This window comes from Eumetopias jubatus, unplaced genomic scaffold (assembly GCF_037043125.1).
Source record: "Eumetopias jubatus isolate StellerSeaLion01/CBP00866 unplaced genomic scaffold, mEumJub1_p1.0 scaffold_14, whole genome shotgun sequence".
NCBI classification, from domain to species: Eukaryota; Metazoa; Chordata; class Mammalia; order Carnivora; family Otariidae; genus Eumetopias; species Eumetopias jubatus.
The window spans coordinates 93994101-94017504 of record NW_028274820.1 but is presented as its reverse complement, the minus strand read 5'-3'; the positions used below and the strand labels follow the sequence as shown (position 1 = coordinate 94017504).

General features: G+C 48.5%; 1 protein-coding gene and 1 pseudogene across 7 annotated transcripts in view; one reads left to right on the top strand and one right to left on the bottom strand.

The window, feature by feature from the left end:
* The window catches only part of HIPK2 (homeodomain interacting protein kinase 2), a 185680-nt gene extending 166057 nt beyond the window's left edge, over window positions 1-19623 (top strand). For 3 of the 7 annotated variants that reach the window (XR_015766801.1, XR_015766799.1, XR_015766800.1), the window contains exons 14-17: window positions 2203-2357; window positions 3675-4121; window positions 18798-19033; window positions 19482-19623. Coding sequence is in view for 3 of the 7 variants with exons in the window: in XM_028106246.2 (XP_027962047.1) it covers window positions 2203-2357; window positions 3675-4145 (626 nt within the window). In the remaining 4 variants the exon portion in view is untranslated. Of the gene's footprint in view, window positions 1-2202; window positions 2358-2940; window positions 3269-3674; window positions 4162-18797; window positions 19034-19481 lie in introns of those variants that run through there. The other 4 variants (XM_028106246.2, XM_028106243.2, XR_015766802.1 and 1 more) reach the window with 3 other exon arrangements.
* Window positions 19624-20632: 1009 nt separating this feature from the next.
* On the bottom strand, window positions 20633-21102 carry LOC114211735 (small ribosomal subunit protein uS17 pseudogene; annotated as a pseudogene).
* Window positions 21103-23404: the final 2302 nt, after the last annotated feature.

Below are 23404 nucleotides of genomic sequence, written 5' to 3'. Positions count from 1 at the left end.
AGCTCTGGAAGGAGCCTTGGGGATTTCTCACGTCACCTTCTCAGGTCTCCTGGGTTAGTTGAAGTTCTTTTGGAAGGCAACAGAAAGAACTCTACACTGCCTTAAGACACATAATTTATCGGAAGGAATTAAGACTGAGGGGAAAGTTCAGCAACCACGTCCCAGGCTGGGCAGGAGCCAGAATTCCCAGGCCCTGGGCCACTTCCTGGAGCACTGCTTCACCCTGACCCAGCGACTCCCAGGCTCCCAGTTTCCCATTTCCATGAGACAGGACCTGGTTGTCCCAGCTTGGAGGGGACACCTGTTCCTTGAGCATCAACTTTAGCCAGGGGACAGGGCTCAATAACCAAGACATTACCAATACCTAACACAGCTAACGCTTTTAAGAGCGTAACACGTGATGGATACTGAGTATTCCATATACATTAACTTACATAAACCTCAGGACGACCCTGTATGTGGTTACCATTATTCTCCCAGTTTCCCAGATACGAAAATGGGAGCACAGAGAGGTTAACTAACTCGACCGAGGCCATGAGGCTGGACCTCGCAGGAGTCTGGCTCCGCATCCCACGCATCCTCTGGAGCACCCTCCCACTCACCTAGTGCAGACAGGACCCCTGGGGGCTACCTTGGGAGCCAAGGGCTGTTCCCAGGGTGGCGGATCGTTGAGAGCAGCCGGGCAGGGCTTGACCAGAGAATGTCCCTCGTGGCTCCAAGCCACATCTCAGGAGCTTGACCTGCAGCACTTGCCTTCTGCCACCTTTGGCACTTTATTCATGTCAGCAGGAGGAAATGATTCTCTTCCTGTCCTGGCCCCCTGCAGGACCCCCTCCCTTCTTTGGGGGCCCCCTGCTCTGACCCAGTCCCCATTCCCTGTCCCTGCAGTAGTGATAGCACGCACATACTGGGCTCTGTCACACCATTTCATCTAAAACTCCTAACCTCTTGCAGACTCAGGCTGTGGATACCTTGAGCTCAGGCTTTCTTTCTCCTTTGAATATAATTACCACAGAACGCCCAGAGAATTGAAATAGCAGAAAGACAGTATCGCCAGCTGCGGCCCAGACAGCAAGCACAGTTTGGGACCTGCTACAGAGCAACAAGGACTCCGGCTCCATCCCAGCAACACTGTGGCCGAGTGAAGGGGAGACCCCAAAGCTCTGCTGATAGTCCACATTTGCACTTCTATCATCCCTTACCCGGGAGTGGGTCCCCCAAACCCCTCCACCCTCCTAGTTTCAGAGGGCCTTTGAGAGTGTGACTGGGTTTGGCTTTTGCACGGTTCAGTACGCCGGGGCCTGGCGGGCTCTCTCCAGAGGTGCTTGTTGCTAATACAGATTTCCAGGCACCCCTTCCATGGGGTTCTGATTTAGTGGGTGGGACGGGAAGACCCCCATGTGCCAATGCACGGTCAGACTGGGGGTCTCCGTGAGGACCCACTGGCTCCCTCCCCAGTGAGACAGCTCTCCCTTTCCTGGAGCGGGGCTGCTACCTGTGGGGCAAGGAGGCTCCCCGTGGACTTCAGTGTGCACCCCACGTGTCCGGTTTCCCAGACCTTCACTCTTCATGTTTCTCTCCCTCAGCAATTAATCAGTGTTCTCTCTTGCTGGCCCCAGCCGTCTCCTCTTTGACTTTGATTTCATCCCCTTGGGATTTGTAATAGAATTGCTCCAACCCAGTTACGTCAAGGGCCTGCTCATTGTGATATGTGCCTCGTTCATACTTAGTGTCCTCTACCCCGGCCTCGGCCATTTTACCCTAGCGACCATGGGTTGTTTTTTCCTCAGGCCGTGTGTGGTCCTTTTTCTGAGGCTCCATTATCTGTACCCTGCTCACTTGTCACTATGTCTCTGGATCTCGGCAGACAGCCCTGGACGGGGCACGAAGAGTTACAGAGACCTCTTCTCCTTTCCTCTGTTACCTCCTTGTGCTTTTCAGTGTCCCCAGACGGGAATTCTAAAGTCCAACGAGCTGGGACTTGCTCCCAACCAGTGGGACAGGCCAAAGCCCCAGTGGCCCAGTCCAGAGTCTGGGCAGACTCTCAGCTGGGTCTGGGGGAGATGAGGCTGATTTTGATGGGCTGGTCTCAAGAACATGCTCCTTCCTGGAAGACCACCCTTGTTTTCCTAGAGGGGCAGGGTCTTCTGGGCAGTGGAGGGCCTGTGACCAGTCTGTGACCCATGGCTCTTCCCCACACAGTCAACACCAGTCAGCACTCGTCCTACAAGTCCAAGTCCTCCAGCAACGTGACCTCCAGCAGCGGTCACTCTTCAGGGAGCTCTTCCGGAGCCATTGCATACCGGCAGCAGCGGCCAGGACCGCATTTCCAGCAGCAGCCTCTCAATCTCAGCCAGGTGAGTGCCAGCCGACCCTGCCTCCCCAGCCTGCCCATCACCCAGATCGCCGCAGTCCGCTGGGGGCCTCAGCTTCCGAGCAGGCGGCGCGCTGCCAGCCCTCACCCCATTCACAGGGCCGCGACCCCCTAGTGGCCGGACGGGTCCACAGGGACCTCTGACTTCTCGCTGCCTTGGGTTACCCTGGGGGAAGTTGGTCTCACTGGGTCACAGAGAGCCAGCCGCAAGTAAGATAAGCTGTCTCGTGGCACAGAGCACTCAGTGGCACAGTGCCAAAGCTTAAAGTGGCCCACATCTTGCTCTTTCAGCCTAGCAGAGGTTAAAACACTGTGTCCTGGCCCCATCAGACCAGGACGCCCCGGGGAGGATCTGCAGGCTGTTGGGCTGACTGGTTCATCGCCATGTGGGAGGCCAGGCCACACACGGGGAACCCCCAACCGAGGGCAAGAGAGGACTTGGAGAAGCCGGGTGGTGTTGAGATGGGATTATACATGAAGCAGAGTCTCCTTGGCACAGCGGCCTGTGTGTCCAGGGTCTATGTCAGGTCTGAATTGCAGAGCGGACTCGGGGCCTGTTTCCTCAGAAGCCATGGAAGTGAAATAAATGGGGAGCTTCTGTTCCAAAACCCCTCGTCCGAAGCGGTGCGCTTGGTAAACTGAGGCCACGTCTCTTTGTCGTCAGGACTCCGGTTCTCTGGAAGAGAGGGCTCTTTCATTTGTACCAATATAACTTCAAACGGCAAAGTTTCCAAGAGCCTAGGATTTCAGAGAACAAGATTTCACAGTGAGGGAGAAAGCAGTTGTCACTCAAAGAGGGGCTCCTTTGACACTTCACAGCTGCGGTAGGCCCTTAGGAGAGCTCCTGTCTCCTGTTACCTTTTCAAGCTGGCTTAATCCATGTGTCATCCAGCGTGTCATCCAGCCAGGGACTCGGGGGACTTGGGAAAGCTGTCCTGTCTCAGTCCAGGCTAATGTTGCTTTCCCAGCCTGCAAGGGAGGCATCTTCCCCCCTCCTGCCGCTTCTGGCCTCCTCCTCTCCTCTCCTCCCCCTCCTCCCCGCTCCCCTGTCCTCTCCCCTCCATACCCCTCACCTCCCCTTCCTCTCTTACCCCCTTCTCACTTCTCTCTCTTTCCCCCCTCCCTCCCGCTTCTCCCTCCTCCTTCCTGCCTCCCTTCCTCACTGCGCTCCCCCTCCTCACTTCTCTGTCCTCCTCCTCTCCCCCCTCCCTCCCGCTTCTCCCTCCTCCCCCTCCCCTTTCTCTCCTCCCGCGTGTCTGGCCCCCACTGCAGCCCTCTCCTGGTGCTTCTCCTTCTCCAGGCTCAGCAGCACATCACCGCAGAGCGCGCCGGGAGCCACCGCCGGCAGCAGGCCTACATCACTCCCACGATGGCTCAGGCCCCGTACTCCTTCCCGCACAACAGCCCCAGCCACGGCACTGTGCACCCCCACCTGGCCGCCGCTGCCGCAGCAGCCCACCTCCCCACCCAGCCCCATCTCTACACCTACACGGCGCCCGCGGCCTTGGGCTCCACCGGCACCGTGGCCCACCTGGTGGCCTCCCAAGGCTCGGCACGTCACACCGTGCAGCACACTGCCTACCCGGCCAGCATCGTCCACCAGGTCCCCGTGAGCATGGGCCCCCGGGTCCTGCCCTCGCCCACCATCCACCCGAGTCAGTATCCAGCCCAGTTTGCCCACCAGACCTACATCAGCGCCTCTCCAGCCTCCACCGTCTACACTGGATACCCACTGAGCCCCGCCAAGGTCAACCAGTACCCTTACATATAAACACTGGAACGGGAGGGGAGGGGAGGGAGGATGGCCAGAGGGGAGGAGGGAGGAGGGGCGAGGTGGGAGCTGGGCTTTTTATACTGAAGATGTGGCACACAAACAATGCAACGGGGGGGGGGGGGGGGGGGGTGGCGGGGGGCAGGGACAGACACAAATGAAACTTGAACTAGGAGGTGGGGGGACTTAGAGCAGAGAAGAGAACATTTTAAAAAAGAAGGGATTGAGGAGGGGGAAATCTATGCTTTTTATTTTAAAAAAGAAAAAGAAAAAAAAAACATCAGTAACAAAAAAACACAGCTCACGAACCCATTCTGCACCAAACTGGAAAGGAGAAGAAGAGAGCGACGGAAGATTATGGAAGTGGGGGGGGGGGCCCCAGTTTTTGAAGAACTTTATCTATGAACTTCTCAAAGATTATTTTCATATGGCGGCAAGTGACGTTTAAGAATTTGCTGTCGGGGACACCTGATACGGAAATCCAATAGATTTTTAATTATGGAACATAAGAATTAGGGATTTTTCCAGAACTCTCAAGGGTCAGCAGCCCTCTAGAGGGTCAGGCCGTGGCCTGAGGTGGCTGATATTTGGGGGGTGGTGTGGGGTTGGCCAAGCCCAGTTCTGGCTCGTGTGTCAGGACTGATGGGGGGTGGCCAGGCTGAAGGAAGCCCCCCCGCCCAGCAGAGGGCACAGTTTCTCTTCCTGAGCACTGGATAAATCCCTAAGCAATCCTCCAGTGTCATTAATAACGTGTGTTGCAAACTTTAGTTGTTGTTGTTTTTTTTTTCCTTTCCTGAAGATTTCCTTTCTCTTTGAATCAATCCCTAGTCACGTAGCATAGGGCTAGCGGTCTTCGCCGACACCCTAGTAGAATGTAGCAGTCAGCACCCCTGTTTTCTACTTTGTGTTCAACTCCAATGATACCAATAGACTATTCCTCAATGTAATTGCACAAAAAAAGAAGTGATAGAACATAGGCGTGTTCGCAGTGTGGTGGTCCAGGTGTGCGAGTGTGAACGAGCGTGTGCGGGTGTGAGCGCGGATGCCACCCTCCCCGTGTGTCCCTCAGCGCCGCCATCTCAGCTCTCGCATCCTTGATTTGACACCGGTCCCTCCTAGTGCCTTACTGACCCACAGACGCGGGGGGAGGGTTTACTTCCATGGTACTCCAAGAAGCTGACTGAGGCGAGTCACATCATCTCAGCTCTTCTTTTGTGCTGTTGTAACATTTTATTCTGGTCTTTCCTTGTTTTCTTTTTTTTTTTTTTAATTTAATTTTATGTTATTTTAATACCTGTTGTCTTTTTGGAGCTGTCTGCTAGCAGAGAGGCATCAGGGAGCTGGCAGGCGTAGGGGGTGGTAGGAAGCCCAGGGATCTTGAGAGAGCTGTGGGAGATGGCCGGGTGGGCGGACCAGTCTGACTTTGACTTTGGAGACCGAGAGTAAGAGAGACTCCCCACCATGCACCCTGCCCCCACTCTGCCTCAGTTCTGCCTCGGGGACCGGCTCTTAGCCTTTGTGGGAGCAGAGGTCCCATGTGTGTTGTGGGAATGTTGGCCTTGCCAGGCGGCTGCCTCCTCCCTGATATGAAAGGACAGAGGAGGGGAGGCCACCCGCAGCCTCCGGGCCTGGCACCGCCTTCCTGTGTCTACAAGGTGGGCCCAGACCCAGGCCCTCACACCCAGCCCACACTCCTGCAGGACCCCGCCCATCTCTCTCGTTCCACTGGCTATGTATTGCTCTCACAGTTTTGCTAGATCCTTTCCTCTGTAGACTTTGTTTGCTGCTGCATTTTTCCTCACATTACCGGGGGGGCCTACCTACCCAAGACTCGACTTCGTTTTTGGTTTTAGAGGGGTCTGGTGGGCAGAAGGCCGGAGGGAAATTTTGAGGGTGACCAGGGGGTCTTACACTGCACTTTGGAACACTCCCACGGGCACTTAAGTTTCCAAAGAAATTTGCCCTTTGCCCTCTTTGCACCACTGATACGTTCTGGAAGTTTTCTCAGGCTTTGAACACTGCTGGGGGTGGGGTAGAGTAGGGTTGGCTCCATTCATAGCAAAATTACTCTTGAATACATGAATGTTGGGAGACTCTGTCTGGTCTTAGATGGGGCTTAGAAGGGTGGCCCTAATTGTTTGATTCCTGATACTGAGTCCTTAACTGATCCCAAAGCCAAGTTTCCAAGGTGCAAAGAGATGGCTCCCAGTTTTGGCAGTTTGTCCTCATGTGCCCCGCCCCCTGCAGTTTCCCTTAACCATCTACTGTGAACAGTGGTGTTACAGGGATATCCCACCTAATTCAGTAACGAAGCCAGGCCGTTACCTTAGCTGTTAGCTGTGAAATGTTAAATAACTCTGGAAATCCCCCGTCCCCAACCATGAATTCCACTCACCTTACAAAGAAATAGGTCCCCGAACTGGAACCAGCTTAGTCCAGGCCTGACGCTGGAAGGAAGGACACCATGACCCATTGGAGGCACACATGCAGGCAGGTCCCCGGCTGGTCCCACAGGTCGCCGGCTGGTGAGCCTGTGAGAGGCTCGCCCCAGGGCAAGACACTCTCCTCGTGGACCCATCGACTGATGGATACTCCTCTCCCGGGACATGGGCAAGGGCCATCTCTCTGAGACCACGGGAAAATGGCCAGTCCAGAGAGAGTGGGGGAGCAAAGTCTTCAGAGGACACATGAACCAGAGCCCTCTCAGAGCTGTGCCAGCCTGGAAGATCCACCTGTTCCTGACTTGGCAGCAGCCAGATGGCAGCAGAACCCCGTCACATCTCCTCCTGACCAGGACAGAAGTCTCGGCTGCAAATGAGACCGCATTGGCCTTGCTGGGTAGCATCCGGATCCCCTTGCACCGTTGGCTCCCAACCCTCCTATGGGGAAAGACAACGTAGCCTTCCATTTTAAAGAAAATTACTTTATCTACTTAAGTTGGAAGTCTCTCATTCTTTCATCTGATATTTTCTTTGTTTTCTTCCAGATCAGGAAAGTTCCATGCTGCTCATAAATTATTGTACTCATTATTTTGGTTATTACCATTGTAATTATTATCATTATCATCATGTTGATATTTTAGCTGGGGTTTTAAATGCACATTTATTCCCAGTATCTTTGTGTTTTCTCTTTAATATTTAAACTTATTATATCTGTGAGTGTATGAGTAGGCAGGAAGGACATGCAGATGTCCAGTTTTGTTAAACAAACAAACAAAAAAACAAAAACAAAAGGAAAGACCCAGGAATTAGGAAAGTTGTTTCTGTCATCTCTAGTCCGCAAAGAGCTGTCAAGAAAGATCCACCACAGAATAAACATTTCAAGAAGAATCAAGGCCTTTTCTGTGTGCAGGCCAGATTGGACTCTTGACAACATCGTACTTCCCTAGAGTCTCAGTGGCCCGGGAAGAGTTCTGAGGTGGCATCTCCAAGGCCCAACCCTTAGCTGTGGTTCTTTCCCACATTCCCTGTGCTCTCCTGCGCTTCTGGAACCTGCTAACTAGATTCTTGGCCTGCCTCACATCTGATACTGACCCGTCATGCAAAAGAAAGCCCCTCTGCCCAGAGCTGCCCCACCTGCCCTTCCTTTTCCCATCGATGCGCCAGGAGTGTGGCTCTATCTCCTTCAGTGCAGAGACGACTGTCCCCTCCTAGAAGCCACTGGCTGGAAGGACGGACTTAAGGGTGCTAGGCAGGTGGTACCTTCCCCTGGGGAATTTCAGCCTCACTCCCCCCTTCCTTCCGCTCGCTGACCACGCTGCCCACTTCTCCAGTCTCTTCCCCCTTTCTCCCCCAGTACCTCTTCTCAGCACACAATTCTAGGGACAGAACTAGGAGCCAAAAAAAGGTAGAGGGACGGTAAGAGGCCAGAAGAACACTGACAAAGTCAAGCAGCTTCTCCGACGTTGCAGGCAGGGCCCCCCCTGAAAGCACTGGCCAACGGAGGGGTGCAGCGGGGCCTCGAGGCCATCCCCTCAGTGCACGCTGTCTTGTGTGTGATGGGCTTTTTAAAATCGGCTCAAGGTGCCCACACACTGCCCACCAAACCCAGAAATACGGGCCTTAGGTTGAAACGCTGGTTTTGCTGAAGTTTAACTGAGGCACTATCAGGCCGTGCCCAGCCCTGGTTACAGCAAACAGGGGCGCATCCTCCCTTCGTCCCCACCTGCCCTCCTCTTCCGGTCCCGAGCACAGAGCTGCAGGATCAGAAGACCCCCCGTGCGAGAGGCCAGGCTCTGCGTGCGCTCCTTCACACTTGCCCGGATCTCTCGTCCCTTCCTCCAGCTCTGAGTCACCCTGGCAAATCGGATGAATCAAAGCCTGCCTGTCCCTAGGACCAAGCTCTCAAGTGGAGGGATGCCAACCTCGTCCTTGTTGAGACCACAAATGACCTAGAGCATCATCTGTTCTTCAACTGCCTCTAGATGAAGAAGCATAGCAAAGCTGAAGAGGGGAAGATTGAAAAGGACAGGTCAAGGAGAACCATGTACTTGTAGCCTCAGGAAGTCCAGGGGGATGTGTTTCTGCCCAGTGGGTTCCTGCTGACCTGTCTGGGCGTGTGCACCCATGTCTCTGCACTTAGTGCCTCGTTCATGACGTTCTGGCTGTTTCCAAGGGAAGGGGTGAGCAGGCCGACGGGTGGGAGTCTAAGGCTTGATGCCAGTTAATACTGTGAAGTGGTGCGTGTGGTTGATCGAGTTCAGAGGGCAAGGAATGGTCGAGGCAAACTGACGGTTGTCTCCTGGACTGTTTGCATGCTGGCCTTACTGGCGGTGAGGGGCTTGCAGGCTGGGGGAGCCAGCTGGCCTTGCCCTCTTCACCCTGGAAGACTCAACCCGCCCAAACACCAGATTGTTGGATGTAAGGAAGGGAAGGGGAGGTTAGCACAGCTGCTAACAGGCTGGTTTCCCTTGACCAGATCTCTGGAAGTGCAAACACTCATTTTTGAACAAGCTTGTGGTGGAGGATTTGGGTTGTGTGAGTGTGTGTGTGTGAGTGGAGCAGACTTTCTTGGAAACTGGAGGAAGGAGATGAGGAGGCTTAAGGAGCTACTGCTGATGGGCTGTGGTTGGTGAAACGAGGTGTGTCCGTGAGCTGGCCCCAGCTTTCGTCCCAGGCCCTCGGGTGCTGGGGCCAGGGTGGGGGGTGGGGCCCCTGCTGGCCTGCCCAGGAGCTGCTAGGACAGATCACAGAAAGAAGAAGATAACGAGGTGCCCTCGGGGAGCAGAGGGAATTCAGCAGGGAGGCAAGGACTCTTCGCGCAGGCCTGGCCTGGAACTTCACGATGCCAGCCTGAGCCATTTTGCCAGGAAACATTCCAGCCCCGGAAGCACTTCGCATGCTGTTCTCTTGCTGACGGGTCTCGCAGATTTCAGATGGGGAAGCCTCAAAACTGAGCAGGCCAGAGCTGTCCTTACCAAATTGGAAAGGAAGGTGGAACTGTTCCTTTCTTTAGCCAAAGAACCCTTCTCAAAGACACCTCCAGATGGGGACAAAATGGCATCCCTCTCTTTCCTTTCTGGGCAATAATGACATCGTCAGTGATCCATTTGTCTCTCTCTTTCCTCTCTCCTGACTTGCGTTTTTTTCTTTTTTTTTAATTGCATTTATTTCAAACTGTATCCATCTTTTAGAGTGGGGATTGGTAACCCTAAATGCTGCTTTTGGGAAGCTGGAGGCACCGCACGAATACGTGGGCATAACTGATGCCATGTTACCCCGGGTACTGGCCCAAGCAGACCCTCCGCCGGGAAGTTCGGCTGCGTCAGGGGGTCAGATGCACGAGGGAGCTGCGCTGGGCATGTCAGTGCTTTTCCACTTTGATGCCTTAGGACACTCACTCCTGATCTCCACAGAATAGACTCAGTCGAATCTGAGTCAGGCTATTAGAGAATTGAAGATGGCGAAACGACACTTAAAGGCAATAGAAACCTTCCAAAGGCTTTTGGTGCCCTTGCGCACTAGGGTGGCCCAAGCTAGTAGAGTCTCTCACATCTTTCTCGAAGCTTCCAGAAGTTCCGGAGAGCCAGCTCCAAGGCAGTTGCCCCTTTGAGACTCGGTGAGCGTTTATAGAGAAGTGACCCTCCTGTGGAGCACACTTTCTCAGAGATCCTCCCAGTTCCCCACAGGTCTTTAAGGGCCTCTACCCTAGACGGCCATGTTAGAGCAGCATGTTGACTGTGTCCCATTTGTTAACACTTGGGCGTCCCTGAAGGAAGTAGGAGACGGCATTTGCTGAATGCTTTACCCATAGGGAGCTGATGCGCTCAGAAAGCACGTGTTAAAGGAAAGGAAATATGGTGGTCCAAAATCTCCAAGTTTCTAGTGAAATTTTTGTTAATTGGGACCTCGCTGAGATACCATTTCATTCCACTTTTTTAGTTAACAGCAATGAGTGGCTTCATGTTTTCTGACAAACCATCTAATGACACTTCTGTTTACTGTGTGCCAAACACTGTGCTAAGAATTGCTCATTGGTTATCTTGTTTCATTTAGTCTTCATAATAACAGCTCTGAAAGGGGCCCCATTCGTCCCTCTCCAGATGAGGCATGTGGCTTGGAGAGCTGGTGACATGCCCAGGGTCACATGGCTAGTGAGAGAGCCAGGCCTTGAACCTGGGTCTGCCCAGCTCCAGAACCGAGCTCGCAGCCACCAGCCTCCTCAGCCACCTCGTGTGTGTGTGTATGTGTGTGTGTGTGTGTGTGTGTGTTCGTGCGTACGCTCACGCACGCACACACGCAAACAAAACCCTTGAAGGAATGTTACCCCTCACCATCCCTGCCCCATGCATGCAACCCAGCAGAAGGTCTGAATGAAGAGGGAGCCCTGAATTGGATGCAGAAGGGGCAGAATTCATTTGACTTTTAGAGAAAATCTTAGGGGAGTTTCTTTTGATTCATAGTAGAATTCATTTTAGATTCCTTTCCAGTGTACCAACTAGCTTTAGTAGTGCTGCTACAACAAACTTATGAGTGAAGAAAAAAAGTGTTCTTTTCTTCTTTAAAAAAAATAAATAAATTTTTTCTTGCTTATAGTTAATTCTAGAAAGGCAATACTAAAGGTATATATTTTTTTTAAAATGCTATTTTTTACTGCACTGATAAATATCATGACAACTCTGTTCTCTATAATCGATCCACTCTTCAGCTCTGGGTAGAACCAGATGCGGGATTCACACCAAATTTGTAAATACCGTGTGTGGGTCTGGTGTCCAGGAACTTTTTTCTTTGTGTAAAAAAAAAGAGAGAGAGAGAAGGAGAAGGAGAAAAAACAAGATGACTCTTAGAGGAACCAAATAAGGGTTTCTTTGGAGATACCTTTCTCCAAGAAATGGAAAGAACAGTTTTGTAAACAGAAAAATCAGCCAACTTTTAGGGTATGAGGAAGGAGAGTCTCTTGCTGCAGTATGAGATTAAGAGTAATACAGAAGCATTTTTAATTTGGTTGAAAAGTGACAAGAATTTAGAAATGCTTTAGGACGAGATTTTTAATTTTTTAGAAAATTATTATCATGTGTTATGAAACATCTCCTCAGTTGTCTTGGGTGGGTTTTTTGTTTCTTTTTTATTAAAAAAAAAAAAAAACTTCTTTATTGACTGGCTCCAGGCTTGTTTGCCTAAATTCTTAGGTAGTTTACACGAGTTCTAGAACCTTCTAGAACTTTGACTCCATTGGAAGCAAACCCAACTAATCGGAATTTGAGATCCTGGTTGGTTTCAATAGGTATTCTGGAATTCTGACAGAACACCTAAAGATTTTTTTTGAAGAAGGTTTTAGATACATTATCTTACACAAACTGTGACCTAATGGCAATAATTACCTCAAATGTGGGCATTCATCCTGGTTTTAGCCTTTTTTGAAATCATGTAGCCAGCTTGATCTTGGGATTTAAAAGACTATGAACTCTGTGTGGGCTGAAAATAATGATTAATGCACACCCTGGTCATTGTTGCTTAAGTGAATTCTGAAAATAGCTGATCTTTACATCAAAAATGAAACCAAGGAAGAGATTATTCTTTGTGTGTTGTAATGAAATGTGATATTCAAATGCACATGTTAAGTATATATGTTTTTAGCTACTGTACAATGCTGTTAGCCTTCTAAGATATCGAGAGAGCCACATTTTAAATGCGTAAACTAAGTAATTGACTGTGGATACTTAAGCATATTTCTGGCTACGTTTTATAGTTAAAGTGTTTTATAGTTTACATTTAAACTGGTACTTTTTAAAGAAAATTTCTGTTTATAACTGACATCTTCAAACCCCAGCTATCGCCTCTTTAGTTGGAGGCCCTGCCCCTCCAAGGCAGGTGTTTTCTACCCATACTGTTGTGTAGCCCAATATGAGCGTTTCCCTCCACGTTACTTACTGGTTTCCATGTGAACGCGAGAGAATGTGAAAGGATTTCTGGATTGAGTGGGAAGGGGTGAGTCCATAGCCTGGGCCAGATGTGAAGACCTCATGCCATGTTGTATCAACACTTGTCTCCAAAGAGGCCTTCTCTTTGACATCGTGGAAGAGGCAGAGAGAACAGATACCTGGTTCGTTGATTTTGTCTTGATCTGAATGTTTAATTTCTATCGATCCACTGACTTCCAGTCACCAGGCAGAGTAGACGACACTGGGATGCAGGCGGCCCTGAAGGTACAGCTGCTATTTCTGGGCCCCTGGCAATATTCTGATCGGTGTTTTGCAGGTGGGGAGCCTCACACCCCTATGCCCACATTCATTGGCTGGGCTTTCCATAGACCTGCTGTCACTAATTCCTTTTCTCCTTTAAAACAAAATAAATGCAAAAGGATGTGTTTACTTTTGACTCTTTGTCAAACTCAGATTTGAAGCCTAGGTCAGTGGGAGGGGGGAAGCTAGATTCCTCCCTAGAGACTGATTGCTGCTGAGCAGGGGTGGGGCTGGGGAACCTAGGGGCAGCTGGGGGAGGGGTGTGGGTGACTGCGACCGCTGGTAGTAGAGATGGTCACTGTGATGCTTCAGAGAGTGGGCCCCACTGTCTCCTAGGAACAGGCTGGAACATGCTGATTTCCCGAAAGAGTTTTGGTTTGTTTCTTGTTTTCTCTCGTACCACAACCCAAGTGCGGAGGACCTGCTGTGGTAAAGGGCATTCCGTCAGCAGCTAAGACTTTGCAAACTGCAGAACACCCGGGACCAGGGAACTGTTTGTGTGTGTTCCTTCGAATGCATTCGTGTTTTCCCTGTGACCTCTCTGTGGACCGTATGTTCTCGTGACAGGTTCTTGTAAGAAACGTTAGGGTAAAATATTTTTTTTTTAATCTCGCCCTTCCTCATAATACTCCTGTTTTTCCCTCTGTTTGGTCTTTCCCTTTGCTTGAAACTCACCAAATTAATTTTATGTCATTGTCTTTGGGGCTTAACCGTATGTTTAAAAACTAGAAGCATAGGAATTGGCTTCAAAAAAAAAAAAAAAGTAAATACGCTGCATCTGAAACTCACTCCCTGTAGTGTCCTTTGAACCGCTCCCCACAGATCTCTCCTGGCGCGGCCTCCCCACTCCTTGTCCAGATCAGTGTCTCTGGGGCCACCCCCACCTCCACCCCACTGCCACCACAGCCCCCCAGGATGCTCTCAAGAGCCAGGAAGAAGGACCCACCTGGCCTCATGAGCGGTGGTCTTGCCTCCCTGTTAGATACTCACCTGCTTGGTGGAAGGGGCAACGGATTTATCATTATTATTATTATCATTATTATTATTAATTATTATTATTATTATTATTATTAATAGTTTTCGGCTCAGGTTATAAGGAAGAACTTGGGAAGTGGAAAGTGACTTGACCATGCCCATCCTTTGTAGCTTTCTGTGACTTCTGAATGGAACATGAAGCGTTCCCCCCCCACACTCACCTCTCCTCACTTCCAAGTAGACACCCCCCACCCTCCCACCCCCCCGTGGGCGCTGCCTCTGCCTCGGGGTTTCCCCCTACCCTTTCACGCTCCCTCTCACTTTTGTGTTACTGCTCATTTAAAGCTGTCTTCCGTGGCTTTTCCAGGGCACAATCATTTCAGGCCCCCAAAGCATCTCCTCATCCTCTTTGTGTGCATTTTTTAACCAAATGAAGTAGACCAGAAAGTCCTACTTTGGGGCAGCAGACTTTCTAGTTTAGTAGAGTCACTGTATAGATAGAGATGTTGATATATATGTTAGTGTATATATATATATCAAACCAAATTTCTGATAGGACAAGTATAGCTTTACGGATGAGGAGGAAGAGGGGCTTTCAGAAGTCAGGCAGCAATGGTGTCGTAGACGAGCCCGGGGCCTGCCCCAGGCTGCACCTTCCCTGCGTGGGCCTGAGGCATGGCGCCGGGTTCTCGTCCCCCACCTCACCACAGCGGAGGCAGGTGGCCCCGAGGGGGGCCGCCGCTCTCTCTGGGTCCCCAGCCTCCAGGGCACAGATGAGTGAGGGGGGACAGCAAATCAGAACGACTAGAATTTTCCATCCCATTTTGCGTTGACCACATGTATTGAGCTGCAGCCTCTGGTACTATATCACGTTTCCAAAAGCGGGATCCATTAGGATGGAAAGCGAAAGGATCTGTAGAAATGTTTACCTTTCAACTGCCCATGAATTCCGGACACTGGATAGAAAGACTCACTCCCCAGAATGAGAGCCGGGAAGAGGAGACCCGGTGATGATTGGTCACCAGTCCAAGGAACATGGCTCCCTCCCCAAGGTCACCTTGCCTACATCTTCCTCCACCAGGTCATCTCAGCTCAATAGCCCTATGAAAGCCCCGGTCTGTTGTGTTCCTTCACTGTATGGTTTCTGTAATGAAAAGTGTTAATCCATGTTAATCTTTGTGAAAATTATTGCGTGCAACAGTATTTTCTCGTGTACCTCTTTTTCCTATGTGAATTGTCCCTATTTTCTTTTTTATTTATAAATGTCTACTTTTTTTAAAAAACAAACCAATGTGTTGTAGACCTATATGTAACCTATTCCTTAGTCTCATATTATAGGTATGTTATAAGAATGGATATTTTACTTGGCTTTAGAATGTTTTACAAGAAAAATAATTCTTAACTGATCAAGTCCTTGCTACTAAAATGCTTGTGTTTTTCATCATGATGTCGTGTGCTTCTAAATTAATAATCATTTTCGTTGTAGAAAAATGGAGTGAATTTATATTAGTCTTGAAAACTAATAATAGCATTGTAAATTTATGAGATGATTTTAACAGAAAAAATTATAGAAGAATATAGTTATTTTAATTGTAATATTACTAACTGTAGGGTGAGAAAGGGGGGTCCCGTTGTGGTGAACTATGTTATAGCTTGTTACTCACAGTTTCTTTTTGATCATTTTTTCGGTCTCTGAGGTGAAACGAGTTATTAAAATTTGTAAACTCACATATGCATATTGTATATGTGTAGAAATGTAATCACACTTTGTCTTGAAATTACATTAAACTGTTTGGAATCACTGTACACTTGGCCTGGCACGCTTATTTCTTCTAGAACCAGACTAGTTCTGTAAGACTAAAGAGGTTACTGATACAAGTAACACCCTTGGGGCGTTATCTAACCCTTCAGAAATCGTTTAATACCCCCTGAACGAGTTCAAACCCGCCCACCTCGGCTACGGTCTGCCAAGATGACTGTGGATGGCTGTAGAGAGAGGGCCTCACGAGGAGGGCCCACCTCGTCTGTTGGGCAGTCATCTCCACCATCATCCCAAACAGAAGCTCTGTACCTGTTAAACAGTAACTCCCCGTTCCCCTCCGCGCCCCCCAGCCCTTGACACTCACCCTTCTGTCTTCTGTCTCTGGGTACCTCATGGAAGTGAGATCCTACAATATTTGCCTTTTACTTGTCTGCCCTGGCTTATTTCATGTACCAGTGTTCTCAAAGGTGATCTATTTTGTAGCATGTATCAGGATCTCCTTCCTTTCTAAGACTGCGTAACATCCCGTTGTATGTAAATGCCACACTTTGTTTATCCATTCATCTATTGTTTTGTGTTTGTGTGTGTGTGTGTGTGTGTTTGGGTTTTGTGAATAATGCTGCCATAGATATTGGTACAGACCTATGAATACTTGCTCTCAGTTCTTTTGGATACATACCTAGGAGTGGAATTGCTGGGTTATCTGGAAATTCCTAACTTTTTGAGGAACCGCCAAACGTATCTCCAGTGACTCCACCATTCGGCATCCTCACCAGCGGCGCACCGGGATCCGGCGCCCTCCCCCAGCGCTCTTAGCCTGCCTTCCACTGCCAGGGTCTGGGGCCTCAGGGCTGCCCAGCTCCTGGCCCCCTGTTGTCGGGCCTCCTGGTTTCACAAGCTCACAAGCAGCCTAAACCGCACCCGCCTTCCCACCTGTACCCTCAGCTTCCTGCCACCTGTGCTTCTGCCACACTTGCTTGCTGGACCCAGCCTACCATCCACGTCTCTGCTCCTATACCCAAGACCCCCAAACGCTGTTGGAGAAGACCCCCGAACGCTGTTGGACCTCAGCCGGCCTTCTGAGCTCATCGGCTCCCTCTGTGGCTAATCGGAAACCTCCCACTCTCCCTGTGCCCTTGACTACAGGACCCCCGTCCTGGGCAGAGTAACCCAGAGAAATCCAGGTCTTCAGAGCCCCTCAACCCCCACCCCCTCCCACAATCCCATCTGCCTCCATCTCCAGGCTTTCCCCCTGCACAGAGCTCTCTCCTGCCAAGCATCCCTGCTCTGGACCTTCATGCTTTTCTCACACGCTGCCCTGTGAGAAGCAGCCTGTGTCCCTCGCTCTCTCCTGACCTCACGCTCCTGACGAGGTCGGTGTGCCCTGTCCCCGTTCCCAACCCTTGTGCATAGTTCTTACTAGGCTGTACTGTCCACATTTCTTTCCTGAAGTCCCTTCTCCACAAAACCACAAAACCCTTGCAGGTAAGAGTGGGTAGTCAAATATTGGGCTAAATCAGCAAATTACTCAGCCCATTTTCTTGCCCCATCGACCTACCTTTCCTTTGAATTCGGGTCTCCCAGAATTCAGATAATACCAACCAAACCCTAAATGCAGCCAAGACGTGAACGCGGTTCAGTTCAACTCAGCCAAAATTCATTTACATAAAAGTCCATGAAGAAGATTTTGACAGAACTTCAGAACTCTTCCGGCATATATAGTTTTTAAATTCTAAATGCGCCACCAGGGATCACAGCCCATGGAGGTCATGCCCAGGAGCCTGTTCCAAACAATCAGGTGTATGTTTTTGTGAGTCTGACTTACCTGTTTTCTAACTATTCCCTAGAATATTTAATATTTAATATTAATTAATTAAATTAATTAATATTAATATTTAATAATATTAAGAATATAAATATAACACAGATGGGATGGTGACCTCATGACCTCGTGACCTCTGAGCTTACCTGTTCAGTCCCTCTTTTCTGTCAGTACTGAGCTTTTTTTTTTTTTAAGATTTTATTTATTTGAGAGCGAGCTCAAGCGAGAGAGATCACAGAGGGAGAGGGAGAAGCAGACTCGCCACTGAGCAGGGAACCCGATGCAGGACTCGATCCCAGGACCCTGGGATCATGACCTGAGCTGAAGGCAGATGCTTAACCCACTGAGCCACCCAGGCGCCCCTGTACTGAGCTTTGAAGCAGATGCCTTGGCTCCTCCCTGCCCCCACCTCAAATGCTATGTCCCGCTTGGGCCACGCAGAACTCCTCTTGGGAGATCTTTTTCCACCAACAGATCTCCCTTAGAAGATCTAATTCCGTTACACTGTCTGGCATCACTGGAAGGTGGAAAAAACCCACTGTCCAGCAACAACCCTAATCCCCACCCCATAGGGAAGAAACATCAAGGAGCTGAACAGCCTGCATTGTGAGACCATCCAATTCCAGGTTTTAACTGTGGTTGTTTGGTTTGGTTTGGTTTTTTCCTGGGCTGCAAGATTGGTTCGACATCCGCAAATCAGTCAATGTGATACAATACATTAATGAAAGAACAAGAACCATATGATCCTCTCAATAGATGCAGAAAAAGCATTTGACAAAGTACAGCATCCTTTCTTGATCAAAACTCTTCAGAGTGTAGGGATAGAGGGTACATACCTCAATATCATAAAAGCCATCTCTGAAAAACCCACAGAGAATATCATTCTCAATGGGGAAAAGCTGAGAGCTTTCCCCCTAAGGTCAGGAACGCGGCAGGGATGTCCACTATCACCACTGCTATTCAACAGAGTGTTAGAAGTCCTAGCCTCAGCAATCAGACAACAAAAAGAAATAAAAGGCATCCGAATCGGCAAAGAAGTCAAACTCTCACTCTTTGCAGATGATATGATACTTTATGTGGAAAACCCAAAAGACTCCACCCCAAAACTGCTAGAACTCATACAGGAATTCAGTAAAGTGGCAGGATATAAAATCAATGCACAGAAATCAGTGGCATTCCTATACACCCACAAGACAGAAGAGAGAGAAATTAAGGAGTCGATCCCATTTACAATTAACTTGTTTTACACGTGCCGATCTAGAGGAGCCCTACAGTCCTTTCTCCTGAGACACCTGGCGTTTGCCAGTGCATCTACAACAACAATGGAGTATAGGTACTCTTGGAAAGAAACCACTTGACATCTGCTTTTGTGTCTTTTTATGTTCTGTTTAAATGTCTTACGTTTTATTGCAGTGGCTCTCAGGATCCTTACCCACTGCAGACTAAGTCTGTGGACCGTGCTGCTCAGGAAAGCACAAAGTACCCGCTGCCAGATCAAAGGCCAGAAGGAAAACACGGATGTGTGGAGGAAGCTGTGCTGGGAGGGAAAAGAAACATCACCGGTCTTAAGATAGCACAGGCCTCGAGCACCGGGTGTTGTATGGAAGAGATGCATCGCCGAATTCTACACCTGAAACTAATATTACACTGTAAGTTAACTGGGATTTAAATAAAAACTTGAGAAAGAATAAAAAATAAAAAAATAATAACATTTTTTAAAAATGAAAAAAAAGAAAAGAAAAGAACACTAGCCCCGGTACCAGGGAGGGAGGCAGTAGCAGAGAAGGTAGTATTGGCAGCATAGTGATTCGGGAGCATGGGAGTCTGCCATATTCAGGCTGAGTTCCAGGCGCTGTTGTTCATGACCGCAAAAGCTGGGAAATCCCTTACTCTCTCGAGCCTCAGTTTTCTTATCTGTAAAATGGGGATAATACTACATGTCGGCCAAGGCTGGCCGCATATTCCCCCAAAGCCAAGTCTTCCTCCTCTTGCTGAGCACACAGCTAGATTATGCGTCCTAGCTTGCTCTGCAGATAAATATGACCAGAATGGGCCCTAAAAAACGGTCACACATTTATCCACACTCTCTCCCCTCAGTTTCTGGCCAGATGTGGAAGATCCAGTGAAGGACTCTAAGGGCCTAGAGCACAGTGGGGACTCCAGACAGAAGCAGCCCAGGACACCGAATGACTTGATGGCCTCCTGATAAACCCACACAGGACAAAAACCACAAAAGAGCAAGAAATAAGTATTTTTATTACATATATATATATATACACATACTTTTATGGTCTTATAGAGTTTTTTTTGTTTTGTTTTGTTTTTTCAATTCAAGTTAGTTGACATATAGTGTATTATTAATTATTAATTCGGGGGTAGAATTTAATGATTCATCAGTTGCATAGAACACCTGGTGCTCATTCCATCACATGCCCTCCTTGATGCCCATCACCCAGTTACCCCATCCCCCCCACCTCCTCTCCAGAGACCTGTTTGTTCCCCAGAGTTAAGAGTATTTTTATTATATTCAAGACTCTGAAATTGTTGTTTATTATAACAACTAAGCTATCCCGACTAATATAGACATTGGTTCCTGAAAGTGAGGGGGTGCTGTAACAAACATCTAAATGAGAATACATGGCATTGGTTTGGCAGCTAGACAGAGAAATATGGAAATTGATTTCAGGAACTGGAAAGGTGATGGCCCATGTTATGCTTTAATAAAACATGCCATAGGGGCACCTGGGTGTCTCAGTCATTAAGTATCTGCCTTTGACTCAGGTCATGATTCCAGGGTCCTGGGATCGAGCCCCACATCGGGCTCCTTGCTCAGCGGGAAGCCTGCTTCTCCCTCTCCCACTCCCCCTGCTTGTGTTCCCTCTCTCGCTGTCTCTGTCTCTGTCAAATAGATAAATAAAATCTTTAATAAAAAAAGTAATTAATAAATAAATAAATAAATAAATAAATAAATAAATAAAACATCATGCCATAGAAACCCTAAGCAGTCTGCCAAAAAAAAAAAAAAAATCCACTCAAGCTAACAAGTCAATCTGGCAAGACTGTAGGATGAACGGTCAATATGCAAAAATTGATTCTACTTCTTTATACTACCAACAAACAGTTGGACTGAGAGGTTTTTTTTTAACTGTAGGAGCATGAAAGAGAAAAATATTTGAGGATAAGTTTTTTTTTTTTTTTCATTGGGAAATAACTTCATTTTCTTTGGGGGTGTGGGCAGATGTCTAGTCTCAGAACTTCTAGAATTCCTTCTTGGTGCCTACGGTCTTTGTGACTTTGGGCACGTTGAAATGCAGTCTTGCTCAAGGGCCAGCACTCGTCCACTGTGACAATGTCGCTGATCTGGACATCCCTGCAGCAGGGGGACAGGGGCACGGACATGTGCTTGTGGCCTTTCTCAAAGAGCTTGTACTTGGGGTAGTGGAGGTAGTCTTGGTGGGTGAGAGTGGTCCTCTGCATCTTCATCTTGGCCACCACACTGGACAGAATATGCCCTTGGATGGAGACATTACCAGTAAAGGGGCATCTCGTCAATATAGGTGCCCTCAATGGCCTCCTTGGGCATCTTGAAGCCCAAACCAATGTTTTTGTAGTATCGCGGGAGCTTCTCCTTGCCAGTTTCTCCAAGCAGGACCCTCTTCTTATTTTGAAAGAAGGCAGGTTCCTTTCGGTAGGTGCACTCAGTCTGCACATCTGCCATCTTCCCAGCTGCCTGAAAAAGCTTGAGGATAAGTTTTAAACAAATATATGCAAAAACTCTACCCTTAAAACTTGTAACAAGCTGCTGAAATTTTTAAAAACTTTTTAAAAATGGAGACATCTACGCTGTTGAATGGAATAGTCAAATTATTAAAATGGCCTAGGTCTTCACATTGATTTACAGATCCAATGCAATCCCAATCAAAATCCCAGCAGGCTTTTTCAGTACAATTGACAAAAACAAACAAACAAAAATAAAGCATTAGAGACCCATGTGATAATATCAAATAGCCTTAACTGGAGTCCTGGGAGGAGAGAAGAAAAGAAGTGTGAGCAGAAATATTTAAAGAGGTAAAGGTGAAGACTTTTCCAAAACTGATCAATGACACCAACGCGCAGAATCCCAGTGCACACAAGAGTACAGCTGGACTGCACCTCTCAGCCTTCCTTGACTGTCCTGGCCAGTGGTCTGTGCGCAGAGTGCATTCCACCTGCAGGCCGGCCCCTGGCTAGTCGAGGGGGAGATATGCTATGATCAGCCCAAATCTCAGAGGCTTGATTTCTCACTCACACAGTTTGCTGCAGGTCCAGACAACTGTCTAGGAGACCTGTTCCCTACATAGTGACTTAGCATTCCAGGATGTCTCAGCTTTATGAAACCTCCGAATAAACAAGTCACAGTTGGGGAGGGGAGGGACCATGGGAAGGAGTGTCCACAGGTTCTTAAATGCTTCCACCACGGTGGGAATGCAAGCTGGTGCAATCCCTCTGGGAAACAGTGTGGGGCTTCCTCAAAAAGTTGAAAACAGAGCTACCCCACGACCCAGCCATTGTACTACTGGCTATTTACCCCAAAGATACAATGTAGTGATCCAAAGGGGCCCATGCACCCCAATGTTGATAGCAGCAATGTCCACAATAGCCAAACTATGGAAAGAGCCTAGCTGTCCATCCACTGAATGGATAAAGAAGATGTGGTAGATATATACAATATACAATATGCAGCCATCAAAAAATGAAATCTTGCCATTTGCAGCAAGGATGGAACTAGCAGTTATTACGCTAAGTGAAATAAGTCAGTCAGAGAAGGACAATTATCATATGATCTCACTGATATGTGGAATTTAAGAAACAAGGCAGAAGATCATAGGGGAAGAGAGGAAAAAGATGAAACAAGACAAAACCAGAGAGGGAGACAAACCATAAGAGACTCTTAATCATAAGAAACAAACTGAGGGTTGCTGGAGTTGGAGGGGTTGGGAGAGATGGGGTAACTGGGTGACAGACACTGAGGGCATGTGTTGTAATGAGCACTGGGTATTATATAAGACTGATGAATCACAGACCTGTACCCCTGAAACAAGTAATACATTAGATGTTAATTAATTGAATTTAAATTAAAAATAAATTAAAAAAAAAAAAGGCTTCCACCTGGAAATGACCTGCATCACTTTTTCTTGGTTAAAGCAAGTCACTGGGTACCTAACTTCAAAGAGGCTGGGAACTACGCTCTTTCCCTGCGCCCAGAAGGAAAGTGAAAAGTCTTGCATGGCAGCCCCATCTACCACCTCCTCTCAAACACATCCCCTGTGAACTGCTACATCCAAAGGCCCTGGATGGAGCAAAGCTGTCCCCCATCACTGACCTGCTTAGTCTCTGGTGTGAGGCAGAAAAAATACTTTGTTAGCCTCTGAAATTTGGGCATTATTGCAGAAGCTATCATACTCTAAAATTCTACTCAACTTACATTATGGTGAAAGAAGGTAGTAATACGGGGCGCCTGGGTGGCTCAGTTGTTTAAGCGACTGCCTTCGGCTCAGGTCATGATCCCGGAGTCCCGGAATCAAGTCCCACATGGGGCTCCCTGCTCAGCGGGGAGTCTGCTTCTCCCTCTGACCCTCTTCCCTCTCATGCTCTCTGTCTCTCATTCTCTCTCTCAAATAAATAAATAAAATCTTAAAAAAAAAAAGGTAGTAATCCCTTTTTTTTTTAAGTAGCCTCCAGGCCCAGTGTGAAGCCCAGTGCAGGACCCAAACCCACAGCCCTGAGATCAAGACCTGAGCCAAGATCAGGAGTCAAAGTCTTAACTGACTGAGCCCAAATAGTACCCTTTTTATAAGCCCTTACCATGGGCCTGGCACTGTGCTAAGCACTTCATGTAAGAAATGTTTAGCACAGTGCCTGGCCCTAATCAGCTCTCAATTCATGTTAGTTGTTACTCTTATTTCAATTTTATCTTATCTGTGTATGTATTTGCTCAGATGGATTCTGTGCTATAAACTACGGGACCGTAACAGGAATTG